General features: G+C 41.8%; 1 protein-coding gene across 7 annotated transcripts in view; it reads right to left on the bottom strand.

Moving 5' to 3' along the window:
* Rps6ka3 (ribosomal protein S6 kinase A3) overlaps positions 1-7,327 on the bottom strand; it is a 106,092-nt gene extending 98,765 nt beyond the window's left edge. For 3 of the 7 annotated variants that reach the window (XM_039099976.2, XM_039099978.2, XM_039099974.2), the window contains exon 1: positions 6,855-6,899. Coding sequence is in view for 1 of the 7 variants with exons in the window: in NM_001192004.3 (NP_001178933.1) it covers positions 6,855-6,923 (69 nt within the window). In the remaining 6 variants the exon portion in view is untranslated. Of the gene's footprint in view, positions 1-6,854; positions 7,213-7,312 lie in introns of those variants that run through there. The other 4 variants (NM_001192004.3, XM_063280249.1, XM_017602129.3 and 1 more) reach the window with 4 other exon arrangements.
* Positions 7,328-12,986: the final 5,659 nt, after the last annotated feature.

A 12,986-nucleotide genomic window follows, 5' to 3' on the forward strand; every position in this document is an offset into this window, starting at 1 on the left:
TGTTGATAAAGCCAAAAGCTTCAAGACAGTCAATTAAAATTAGGAGTTCTTTTCTGGGCAATACTAAATCAAGTTACAAGCTAGTGTTATTTGAGATGCCAATAGGTAGTTCATGAAAACAGGGTTCTGACATCATCTCAAATCCTGCTCTTGTCTTGTTCAAATACTGTTGATTGTTTATAAAGGCAGGGTCTCACTATGTACCGCTGGCTTCTATAGTGTTTTTTTGTCCTTATTTTATTTATTTATTTATTTTTCAGTTTCACTGTGTACATCATCTTACAAGTTCTCAGAAATTATTCAGTAAAGATATTCCATATTTTCACACTTACAAATATAATGTGCTCTTATTTTGGGGGAAGGGGTTGACTGCTGGGCCATATATCCTTTAATGACAACTCCAGAACCTTTGGACATTTAAAAAATAGTATCTCTAAAGTCTTCTCTGTAAAATACTCTATAGTATTCAAAGTTTTAAAAATATCAACACCACACAATGACAGAATCCAAAGGGTTACATTTCTAGACAGGAAATCCTATTTATTCAAGGCCTATTCAATAACCAAAATAAATGTACTTACAGTAATGGGGAGGTGTGCTATATTAATTTCCCTAAAAGTAAAATGAACAAGAACCGATTACCCATAAATTATGAGATGTGTATACCTTGTCTTGTTATACTTTAAGAAATTGAAATTGTATCTGTTGATGCCATATACTGACTTTAACCACTTCTGTACAGGTGATCCTGTATTTCACTGATCATTAAGACACCATCGAGTGTAAAGTGTGTTATCATTTTATATTTCTCTAAGGAAAAAACTAGTATGCTAATTCATGACATACCTTCTGATTAGAAAAATTTTAAGATGTGAATACACTTAGAAAATATCCTTTCCTATATGTCCCTCATGATAACTCTGTTGGTTTTTATCCTTTAAAGATAATGTTTGGCAAGAACAATACAAAAAGAACAAGAACTTAGAAATTTCTGTTCATTTTATCCTTACATTCAAATATTACAATGATTCTGTTTTAAAGAAGCAAAAAATAATTTTACCTGCTTTACTTAAATCTGGAAAAATATTCAAGACAGTTCTTTGAGTGAGTCATTTATAAGTATTATTTAATAAATACAAATCATAGATTACACAATTATTTTACATGCATTATCATTTCATTTAATTCTTATCATAACTCTAAAGTCAATATTTTTATAATTAATTTGAAGATTGAAGAATAGACACAGTAAATAACCTTGATATAGTTAGAAAGTTAAACGCAAGGCCAAGACTCAAAACACAGATCTTTATAGCTCCAAGTTTTCTTTTTTTAAACATTTTTATCATGAAGCAAATGATGAGACAAAGTTCCTTTTAAGTTTCAAAAGCTGAAATTCTCAACTATCAATAATAACTAGTGAATTCAAATACCCTAAATGATCATTACCTGCCACATGAGCATATTTTCTTCTGACTTGTTTCACAATATGTGCATTGTGTATTTTTTTGTTGAATGTACTTATTTTGTTGAGTTTTGACACATTTTACTTAGCAAGTAAAGTATTGTTTATATTCCTTTGTGTTAATGCTTTTTGGTATTAAACTGATAAATCAGACTATCTACCAGCTGATCTTTGTTCTAGGTTCATGAGACAAGTCACTGTATAAAATCTAAACAACACACTGCTGGGAGCAAGGATGCATTAATACTAGGTATTAAAATGTAATCACTTATTATTCCCATGATTCAGAGAATGGGATTTAAACACACACACACACACACACACACACACACACACACACACACACAGAGAGAGAGAGAGAGAGAGAGAGAGAGAGAGAGAGAGAGAGAGAGACAGACAGATAGACACACACACAGAGGCCTCTCTATTTTAAAGCTTAAAAATGTATTTTTCATTCAAACATGTTAACAATTGAACACTATTATACTCAGGCATCATTAGAGACACAACTAAATGTTATTATCCTTTATTACAATCTGCACCACTGGGCCTAAAGCATCCAATCTGCAATGAGTGAATTAGGCCACTCTGATGTCACTCATCATTTATAGCCTGCCATTACACATGTTCTCAAACATGAAGGGTAGAGCAAAGCTTGTTAATTGTGAGGATGGCATGAAGGTTTTACTACACAATGATTAAAGGAAAACTTCACGAACAATTCTGCAATTCAGTATTCTCTATAAATAATTTGCTACACTCCTGTTTATTTAACAACTTATCAAGTCAAGTCCTTGGTTCAGGACCTCACATCTAAATTATGTCACTTTTCTTATGTAAAGTTACGATATATTTATTGTGATTTCCAGAAGTGCAATAAAGAAAAGACCAAGTGTACCTATACTTGCTTCTTTGAATAAACACTTTAATCCCTTTATCTTAAGGTTCAAAGTAACACAGGAAGTTTCATGTTTTGGATACTCTACTAATACAGTACCTGGCTGCCAAAATAAGGCAGATTTCTAGATTTTTTTAAATTTTTTTTTCTTGGACATTTTATGTATTTACATTTTAAATGTTATCCACTTTCCCAGTTCCCCCCTCTCTATCCCACCCCTGCTTCTATGAGGATGCTCCCACTCCCACCCTAGATTTTCAGAAACTACTGTTCTATATCAAAATCACTAAAAATGATGAAGTATTCAGTAATGTATCACAGGTACTTGACAGTTAACATGAAGTAGTACCTGTCTTTGCCTTAGATCTTCACTTGGGTAAAATTAAAAACAAACAACCCTGCAGAGTGGTAGAAATGAAACAGGAAGCAGAAAAGAACCTAATAAAACACGTGTTCTAAGTCAATCGTCATAGATGAATAAAACATTTTCCCAACAGATGAAACTTAAGAACCCTATACAATACATATTAGAAACACTGTAGAAACTCTATGCTATATTACACTGAAAATTACTGCCTATTTTTTGGGGTTAAAAATGGCTCCATGTTCATTAAACATTATCTACAGCACAAAGTTCTTTTATTTTTGGATCAAATACAGTAGTTTTCAGGGTCTGTTAGGTACTTGTTATTTAAAGGAAGTCAGGTGACTATTTCTATGCAACACTTTGGACATAAACATTGTTTATATTATAAACAATACATTGCACTGTGACCATTTTTAAAGAGCAAAAATAACCTTCATTACTTCGTACACTGTTTCTATTTAGATTAGCATTTATCCAAACTCTACTGCGATTAAGAAAAACCATACACTTTAAGTTAGGCTTGTCATCTAGTGATATTTGTCACTGGCAGCAGTGGCAACGGATTTGTAGAAGAACTATAATTCATTGATATCTACCCCTTGATATCTAAATAGTCAAATATTGAAAAAAGGTACTTGCTACTTTAGGTAATCCATTAAGGATTTCTGAATTCATCTAATTATTTAGGAAGTAGTTTTGATTTTTTTTTTTTTTCGGAGCTGGGGACCGAACCCAGGGCCTTGCGCTTCCTAGGCAAGCGCTCTACCACTGAGCTAAATCCCCAACCCCTGTTTTGATTTTTTCATTTTCTAATAACCCTCACTTTGCTTACACAGTACTTCATTATCCTAATTTGCCTTAAACATTTGGCCTAGTTCTAGCCTATCATGTTATGACCCACGTTTGAGTTCAACAAAAGGGTTTTTTTTTTTTTTAACACCATGAGACTTGTGTGAGGTCTTAAAGCAGGAAGGCTGGTATGAAGGAATAAGAAACTGTTTTTAGAGGCCCTCAGGTCTTGTAAAGTTGTTCATATTTCAATGAGGAATTAAGGTGATAAGAAGAGTCATAAGCACACTATTCCCAACCTTCATGATTTATTTAGCAGACATTTATTGAGTTCATAATATGTATGTGCCAGGCAATGTGTTAACTGCTGAGGACTTGGAGAAATACGAGGGTTTGTTGTCAAGAGCTCAGTGTAACTAGCAATGAGACCATAAATGCAATCCTATATAGACCAACCCTAAAATCTTTTAGCATGGAGAGAAAATTTCTGATGCATTTTCTCAAGTAAATATTTCTTTAGAAACCCTGATGTGAATATACTGATGAGAAGAGGCATAATAATGGATAACAATACTAGACCTCTATGAAAACTCACTCTTTTCTCACTGGTTTTTGTAGTGGAAAATCATATCGAAAGTAATTTACTTCAAATACCTTAACAACCAAAGGAAGCAGAGTCTCTAAAGGCAATTTGTTGAAGTCTACTGTTAATGAATCTAAGCAATCCCTGGCTCTGACATACCTTATTGCCAGAACAGTAAGAAAACTTTTAGAAATTAGAATTTGTGCAATCTTATCCATCAGGCTTTGGAAAACATGACACTGACACACACGTGTGTGTGCGCACACATACTCTCTCTATATCTACACACACACATATATATATATATTATACATCATACATTAATACAATCTCTAACTATCAGCATATCTATCCATGCTTTGGCTCTTGCCACAAATGATCTGAAGAACCTCTTCCAGCATATAGCAAGCATACAGTTTGTATCTACCTGGCTTCAAATTATGACTCTGACATTTACTATTTATAATCTTTATGCTCTTAACAACTGAATTTACTTTCCTAATCTGTAACAACGGAGACCACAATCCTCTCTGCTGGGTTACAGGGGGGATAAAATGAAACAGCATGTTTAACATAGTACTTTTGGATACAGTAGATGCTAAACAAGTAGGCCTGTACTTTATCTAAATGCATACTATACAGATAAAAGGATAAAGTAGAATTTTAAATTATTTCTCCCTGCATATTGACACATACCAAGAAAAATGTGGATTAATAATCAAACAACCAAAGGAACAAACTATTCAAAGGCAATTTGTTGAGGTATAACTTTAATAAATCATTTTTAATATAGCAGTGGATTTGTTTGGAATCATATTTATTACTGTGTAGATTTAAAAAGCAGACTCATAGCAGGCATATGCCTTTAATCCCAGTTCTTGGGAGGCAGAGGCAGGTGGATCTCTGTGAGACCAAGGCCAGCCTGCTCTACAGAGTGAGTTCCAGAAGAGCCTGCACTGTTTCAAAAACTAAGGAAAAAAACTAAAAAAAAAAAAAGGCAGATTATAAAGGTAGATTATAAACAAATACAACTTCGTCGACAGGTTTAGTAATTTTAACCACCTTTATAGCTGTAGTTTTAAATGGATTTTTTTTTCTTTAGGAAAAAAATGAAGAGACTCCCTTGCCATACTGGTTTTCCACACTCCCAATTGAAATGATGGTTAAGCATTCTAAGTTTAACTTTATTATTAAAGATTTATAGTATCATATTGGCTCTAAATTAAAATAAAATTCTTGTATTCTGCCAGCCTTAAAAAAGCGATTTCCCTTTTTTACACCAGCCTTTCCTTTAAAAAAAAGTAACATGTACCTACGTCTTTGTTATTTTAGAACAGCATTATCCAGTAGTAAATTATTAAGCATAGACTCGTAAGGTTTATTACAACTCTTCCTGCATATAGGAACAAGTAAATATTTTTATATGGTAGTAGAGGTGACTGGGGAGAAAAATTTGAAAAAAACGATCTGAATGGATTCCCCTCTTCTCCCCTTCCCCCTCCCGGAGAATGTCAGTGTCCCGCATCTCACACCAAACTGAGCCTGAGTTTTACTGACGTAACCAGTAACCCTACCCACCTCTCACACTGCGGAGGCCGACGGGGGCAGTGGCTGCCGCCAAGTACACCACTCATCAGAGCCTGCCCCATTCCACCCCCGCGTTTCAGTCATGCTTTCCAGAAATGGGGTCACTCGCTCAGTAACTATTACACACACCCAGCCTATCATTCTCTAATCCCCTAAAGTCCGCTGCGAGGATAGAAGCAGCGAAAAGTCAAGAAAGAAGAATCATAGACGCGCCACCATCAGGAACTGATTTCCCACTCTGGAGAGGAGCGCTGATACCCTGGAATGGATCTTGTCTGCATTATTTTCTTAGATTTCCAGTTGATTCTGGGACAGGGGCGGCTGCAAAAAGCTTGGTGCTGGGATGTGTCCGCGGAAATTCTGTTTTGCCTTGTTTGGGTACGGTTTGGGTTTCTGACACTGGGGTGGGTATCTTAGGGACGATCACCAGATCCCGGGAGAGGAAAATCAGACAGCCCTTTTACAGCGTCCGCTGATCTCCTTGAATTTCACCCGCTCACCTCCACAGACAGGAAGCAAAAGTTATACTCGGGGTCTTCCAACTCAGTGACCTCAAAAACCTGGGAGTAGGGGACCTGAGGCGTTCCGTTTTTCTTTTGCAGCAGCAGCAGCAGCAGTAGCAGCAGCAGAGAGCGCTGCGGCAGACTGACTGGGGAGGGGGTTGTCCCTTAGTCCTGTACCCCTTTCTCAAAACCCTCAAGGCTCGCTACCCTGCCCTGTGCGCCCGTCTCCCTGCAGCAACCCCCTCCCGCGGCCAGCCTCAGTCTTGGCTCCTGGTGAACCAAACCCAAAGTCGCTAAGATTCCGGAGAAGCCCCTAGAGCCGGCAGGGCCAAACTTCCCAACTCCCCGCCGCCGGCTCCTGCTTTGCCTCCTGCTTCCCCCACGCAAAGTTGATTAAAACAGGCTCTTTGCAAAGCCTCAGCGCCCACTCCAAACCCCACGCGCCGCCACACCGGCAGCCCCCCCCCCCCCAAAAGCAGGGAGGAGGTGAGGGTGCGGGAATAGACAGATAGGCAAAGCCCAACGACCCAAAGCAGAATCCCGCACCGGGAACGAGATAGGAGCCAGAGAAGGTGGGCTAAGGGGCAGCTCGGGGAAGAGAGCTAGTGCCGGCGGGGGCGTGGGGAAGGGGCGCGCCTGCCCTGCCGCACAGCTGCACTCACCTCAGCGCTGTCGGAAGGGCTCTCCACAGCCATCTTCTGCCACGGGTCCGCCAGCTGCGCCAGCGGCATCTTCCCCCCTCCCCGGCCCGCCGCCGCCTTCACCGCCTCCTCCCTCCCCACCCGCCCCACAGCCGGCCCGGCTCCTTCGCTACTCGAGCGCAAGGCAGAGTCCAGAAGCAGCAGCGGATCAGCCGCGGCTCCCGGGAGCGAGCTCGACGCCGACACTGACCACCCGAATGCCCAGCGCCTGGCCACAGCCGCCCGCACTCCGAGCGAGAGCCTTGCGCCGCCGCCAGGCACCAGGGCTCGCCCCTTTCTTCCTCTCCTCCTTCCGCCGCCCGGACTACGGCTCCGCCCCCCACCTCCCCTCCCCGCTGGTTCCCGCGCCCGATCCCAACAGAACAGCGACGGCCGCGCGCTCCCCCACTTCCGCTTACAACATGGCGTCTAAGCGATACCTGTCTCTCAGAGCGAGGCTGGGCGGCCCCCACCACCACCGCGCGCACCCAGGGGCGGGGTTGGTGCAGAACACGCCCCTGGCTGCTACGCTCGGCTCCGCCCCTTTCCCACCCCCCACCCCTTCCTCCTCCTTCTACCCAGCCTCAGCTTCTGGGCCTCGCCTACTTTCAGGAAGGGCGAGCCCAAAAGATTTGGGGGCGTTGGCGGGAGATGGGGGGGTGGGTAGAAATGGGCTATGCGGGGAGGTCGAGAGGCCAGTGTCTTTTAATTGCCACGAGTCGTAGCAGCTCGGAGACTAGTTGAGACTGGGAGAACAGAGGGGTTCGCGCTCAGCTGGAGAAGCTAGGAAAGGCGCTGGGGGCGCAGTCCTGTGTTAGCAGCCCCGGGTGGAGGAAGGAGGTGTCTTTTCGGCCTTTCTCCTCCAGGGGTGCGCGTGGGCGCGCCTATGCTAAGGGCACATCCTCTCCTGGCTCAAGACTCTCCTTCTTCAGGGTCACAAGCTGGGTATTCACTTGACCCCTTTCCTTCTGCTTGGATGGGGACTCAAGAGGCTTCGTTCCCCGGACCTAGCTACATGTAGGTTCAGCTCCCAATTTGATTCAAAGCTTTTCAAGTTGACTCTCCTGTTCAATATTTAGTACTTTGGAAAATTTTCGTCCCACCCTACCCCCGCCCTAATAACCCTTCCAAAGTTGCATAGAGCCCTCGAGTTTCAGCCCAGACTGTTACACTCCTCCCTTTCTACCTAAATCTTAAAAGAAAACAGAGGTTCCTTAAGGTTGCCCTTCTTGGCAGAGATTAAGGAGTTAGTAAAAATATCTTCTAGGCAGGAGCGCAGGGTTCCTGCTCCTCCGTTGACTTTAAATAAAAGATTAGATTTTTTTTTAAATCAAGCTGGTCGTAGGCGGAGGAGAAAGGGAGGGGAGGTTGTGACTCCTCCTCTTGCCCAAGAAGAGGAAGCCCTAGGTTAAGGGAACCCAATCCTCAGTCGGCAACGGAGCCACAGATTTCTAAGAGTTTGAGAATTAAGGCCTGGGCGCTGAGTGGATTCCGGGAAGATTCAATCCTGGATTCTCCAGCCTGCTGCTTAGATGCGCTGAGTACGTCTGGGATGTGTAAAAGTCGCTGGGCTGAGTGGAAAGCTACTGCAGCCCCTGGCTAACTGCCCTGTATCGGGAAACACACACACAAACACACACACACACACACACACACACACACACACACACACACACACACACACACGCCGGCGCGCGCGCGGAACGAACACACACACACACATTCTGCTTGTCCACACACACACACATTCTGCTTGTCCACACACACACACACACACACACACATTCTGCTTGTCTCCCCAGTCCCCCAGGCCTGGAGGGAGGCATCGCTAGCCTCCCACGCTTGGCTACCACAGCGCGTCCCCCCGCTGTGCTCTCCCTGCACGCCTTTTAACAGTTTCCTTTAATCATCCCAGGATCCAGACACCTGGAGTGTCCCCGCCTCCCTCCCTTTGGCAGGCAGGTGTAGAATGACCTTACAAATCCACACCTAGCTGGCCAGGTCTGTGAGGGCTCGGCGAGGTTTCTTGCCTGGTCCGACAGAGACAGGTGTTGGGCTCTTTTTGCTGCCATCTGCAGTGTGCCCCTCCAGGCCTGGGAGCCTCGTCTGATGAAAGCTCCAACTGTTTAGGGAGGGCAGCCGGAAATTCTTGCTGAGAGCCCACTCCCTCAGCCTTGAACTCAGGGACAGATCACGTTAAACAACAACTAGACAGGCTCAGAATGAACCCGGGGAGAGAGGGACATGGAGATGCTTGTCACCAAATTTGATTCCTGTGCTGCAAGTGCAAGTAGGGCCCTAACTCAAGCTAGTCGGCTACACCGTCTTGATGTAAAAAACGTGCTCACAGAAGTTTGTCGATTTGGAATTATGTGTTATTTTGCATTTATACACAGAATGCCTAAGTTATGTGCCCAAACACTCTCTGGCACTAATTACTTCATAGAAGCCATATAAAACAAACATTTTGAGCCAGGTAGAGGTTTTGTTTAATGCGTAAAGACACTTACTGCTAAGACCTGAGTTTTGATCTCCTGGACAAGAATGGTGGAAGGAGAGAACTGACTCCTAGAAGTTGTTCTATGATCTCCTAAGCTGGCTCACATAGGCACACACATATACAACAAATAAATTAATGTAATTAAAAAAAAGAAGCAAAGCGTGCTGTGTGCAGTTTTCAGAACCAGCTTTTGCTGGTTTCTGTTTACTCTGAAAACAAAGCAGAGTAATTTAATTCAATTTTATTTTTTGTAGTTCTCTGGATTGGCCTTGGGGCCTCACCCACGTTATGCAAGCATTCTGCCCCTGAGTTATATCCCCAAGCCTTTTTTTCTTTAGCCTTGTTCTGAGTCAAGCGCTCACTAAGTCTCCCAGTTAAGATTAAGTCTTGTAATTTTCCTGCCTCGAACTACCAAGTAACTGGGGATTACAGGCCAGTGGCATTACATGCTGCCTGGAATAATTTTGAAAACAAGGTTAACTGCAGTTGTGGGATTGGTTGCTAAGAATGGGTTCAAACACCCGTACCACAGATGTCTTCTTGAACATGGGATCAACTTAAACGGAGAACTGATTTAGAAAAATACAATTCTCCTTCTTTTTGCCTCCAAAAGGAAAGAAAAGAAAATGATGGGCGAGTGTTTATTTAATCAGATCCAAAAGTAGTGAAATAATCCTCTTTGCTTGAATAATTTAGGGAAAATCGACTAAGAGGACAACATTTATCCCTGCACCATCCCCTGTACACTTTGGTTTTTCATTAGTGTAAATCCAGGAGGGTTACAGCATCACACAGTCTGGGGCTGATGGCATTCAATAGCAGGAAGGTTGCTTCGACATTTAGAATTTGGCCTGAATCATGCCACTGTTTCCATGGGCTCAGGTTACCTTTCTCCAGATTACTCTGGCTTTGTTCAGTTGGTCTCCAGCACTCAATGTGTTGGTTTTTTGTTTTTTTGTTTTTGCTTTATACACACAAGTTCATCTCTTGCCTGATTACATTTCAGTTTCATCTCAAGCAGAAACACCTTTCATTTTAAGAAGGGCCAAAGTGCTTTCTGGTTCTGGAGATCCCTTTTACAGCCAGCAAAATGGTTTTGCATTGCAGTTTTGGAGACATATTTGCCTTTTAGAAGTCCTGTTCCCAGCAGCTACCAAGAGAGAGGATTTTGAAACAGTAGTTGATGCTCCCCTGAACAAGATTACATTTGTTTTTCCTAACAAAGAACTCTTAAGTCTTGCTATTCAAAGATGAGTTGCCTCTTCTCTCCAAACCTGGGAAGACAGTAAATTTCTAGCCTTATGTAGCTACTGAGCTATGCTGGTCCAAATTTGGATGGGTCACAACATCCAGGTGGTTGTGACATATGCCTTTAATCCCAACACTTGGGAGACCGAAGCAGGAGGATCTCTGAATTTGAGGCCAGTTTGGTTTACTGAACTAGTTCCAGGACAGCCAGGGCTACACAGAGAAACCCTGTCTCAAATAACCAAAAAATAAAGAAGTAAGCAAACAAACAAAACAAGATGAGCTGGTGTGCTGTATCTTAAGAAAAGAATATAAAATATCTCATCAATAATATTTTGTATGGACACTGTATGTTGAAATGATATGACTCTCTTGTGCTAAGTGAAATTTCATTATATTGTTCAATTTTGATTTGTTTGTGACAGAATCTCATCACATACCCTAGACTGGCCTCAAATGTCTGATCCTCCTGCCTTTGTTTCCTGAGTACTGGAATTGCAGGTAAGCAGCCATCCCCATGCCTGGCTTCTGACTTTGCCTTTAAAAGGTATAAACTCATTCTTACATATGTCATTTCTGGTTAAGCTCCACACTATAGTTCTAAAAGACAGCACTGATCTAGAATTATCTTTTAACATTGAGCCTTTTAAGAATGCCTAAGGTCCTTTAACCTTGAAGTCATAGCTTCAAATTCTGTGCCTCACCCCCCCCTCTCTTTTCCCGCCCCCCCCACCCCATGTAGAATCAGCAGAAAGGATTGATTCATTTATCTCCTAATCTCCCTACTATATGTCTCCAGATCCAAAATACTGGAAAATTATTACTTGAAACAAAAGAGCTGAGGAATCAGCAAACCTGAGCAGAACATCAGTTTAAGTTTCCAAGAAATGATTTTTTTAAAGAAATGATTTTTAATATATGACTGGACACCTTGCTTTAACCTTCTCTGTCCCCAACAATTTCCTGGCATAACTATAATCTTTGCGTACAAGTTTAAATGGGCACTCATTTAATAAATAGCATTTGTCAAAGGAAGGAGTTACCTCAGTCTGGAAAAGTCACAACATGACTAGATGTGGCTCATGGTGCAACTGCTACTCAAAGTCCCAGTTCTGTACATATGGACCTGACACTAGTATAGAAAACTTGCAAAGTATAATCATCATGTCCAGAAAAGGATTTTCCTTTTATGTTACTCAAAGTTTATCTGCTTTCACAAAAAGAAAGGGTAAACAAGTACTAGACAGCTTCTTTTTTACAGAAGGCTTCAGGCTCCTAGCTTACATCACAAAAGACAAGAGTTTAACGAAATGCATGGTAGTGTTGCTTTCATGTATATGTTTTTTTGAGACTTCTGAAATAAAAATGTTCTTAAGGCCAGGGGTGGTATACAGTCCTAGTTTCAGCACTCTGGAAGCAGAGGATTCTGGATATTTTATTTATTTGAGAAAATTCAAATTTTTGGAAATGTAAGAATTTTCTCTTAGGTTCCTCTCAATATAGAAAGTTCAATAACATGATGAAAAGTATTAATAAATTCTGTAAGGATCAAGGGCAACACTATTCTATAATACAAATAGATGGAATGCTTCCTTTTAAATTTTTTATTTATTGGGGTTGGGGGATGGCACAGCGGTTAAGAGCACTGACTGCTCTTCCAGAGGTCCTGAGTTCAATTCCCAGCACCCACATGGTGGCTCACAACCATCTGTAATGGGATCTGATGACCTCTTCTGGTGTGTCTGAAGACAGTGACAGTGTACTCACATACAGGAAATAAATAAATCTTTAATTACTTATTTATTTGTGTTCACATGTGTGATTGCAGGCATACATGTGTGGATGTCAGAGGACAACCTCAGGGGTTTGTGTCCCTTGCCTTCCACCTTGTTTGAGGTAGGGTCTTCTTTGTTCTTCACCACTTGTGTTTGCCAGGCCAGGTAGCCTTTGGGTTTCCAGGGATTCTTCTGTATCTACCTATGGGATGGTGGCAGCTTTTATATCGTTTCTTAGAATTCAAACTCAGGTTCTCATGCTTGTGCAGCAAGTGCTTTATCTGCCGAGCCATCTCTTTAGCCCAGCAAACAGTTTATTTAGCAATATTTCCATGAAGGTAGGATGGGGTCACGATAAGGGAAGTAACAGGCCCCATACCTAAATTTCAGATTCGTTTATGTGTCTAAGCTTCAATTTTGTTTAAAACATTGGCATATGAGAGTTTGCTCAACAGGTATTTGCAAAGTAAGCTTTGATTTTCTCATCTGAAATGAGAATAGTGCTCTTCTCATAGGATGGTTGGGAAGATTAAATGGGAATCATGTCTATTAAGCATGTCATTAGCATTGCCTTCAGTAAATGGAGCCTTT

The sequence above is a fragment of the Rattus norvegicus genome, chromosome X (assembly GCF_036323735.1).
Source record: "Rattus norvegicus strain BN/NHsdMcwi chromosome X, GRCr8, whole genome shotgun sequence".
Lineage (NCBI taxonomy): Eukaryota > Metazoa > Chordata > Mammalia > Rodentia > Muridae > Rattus > Rattus norvegicus.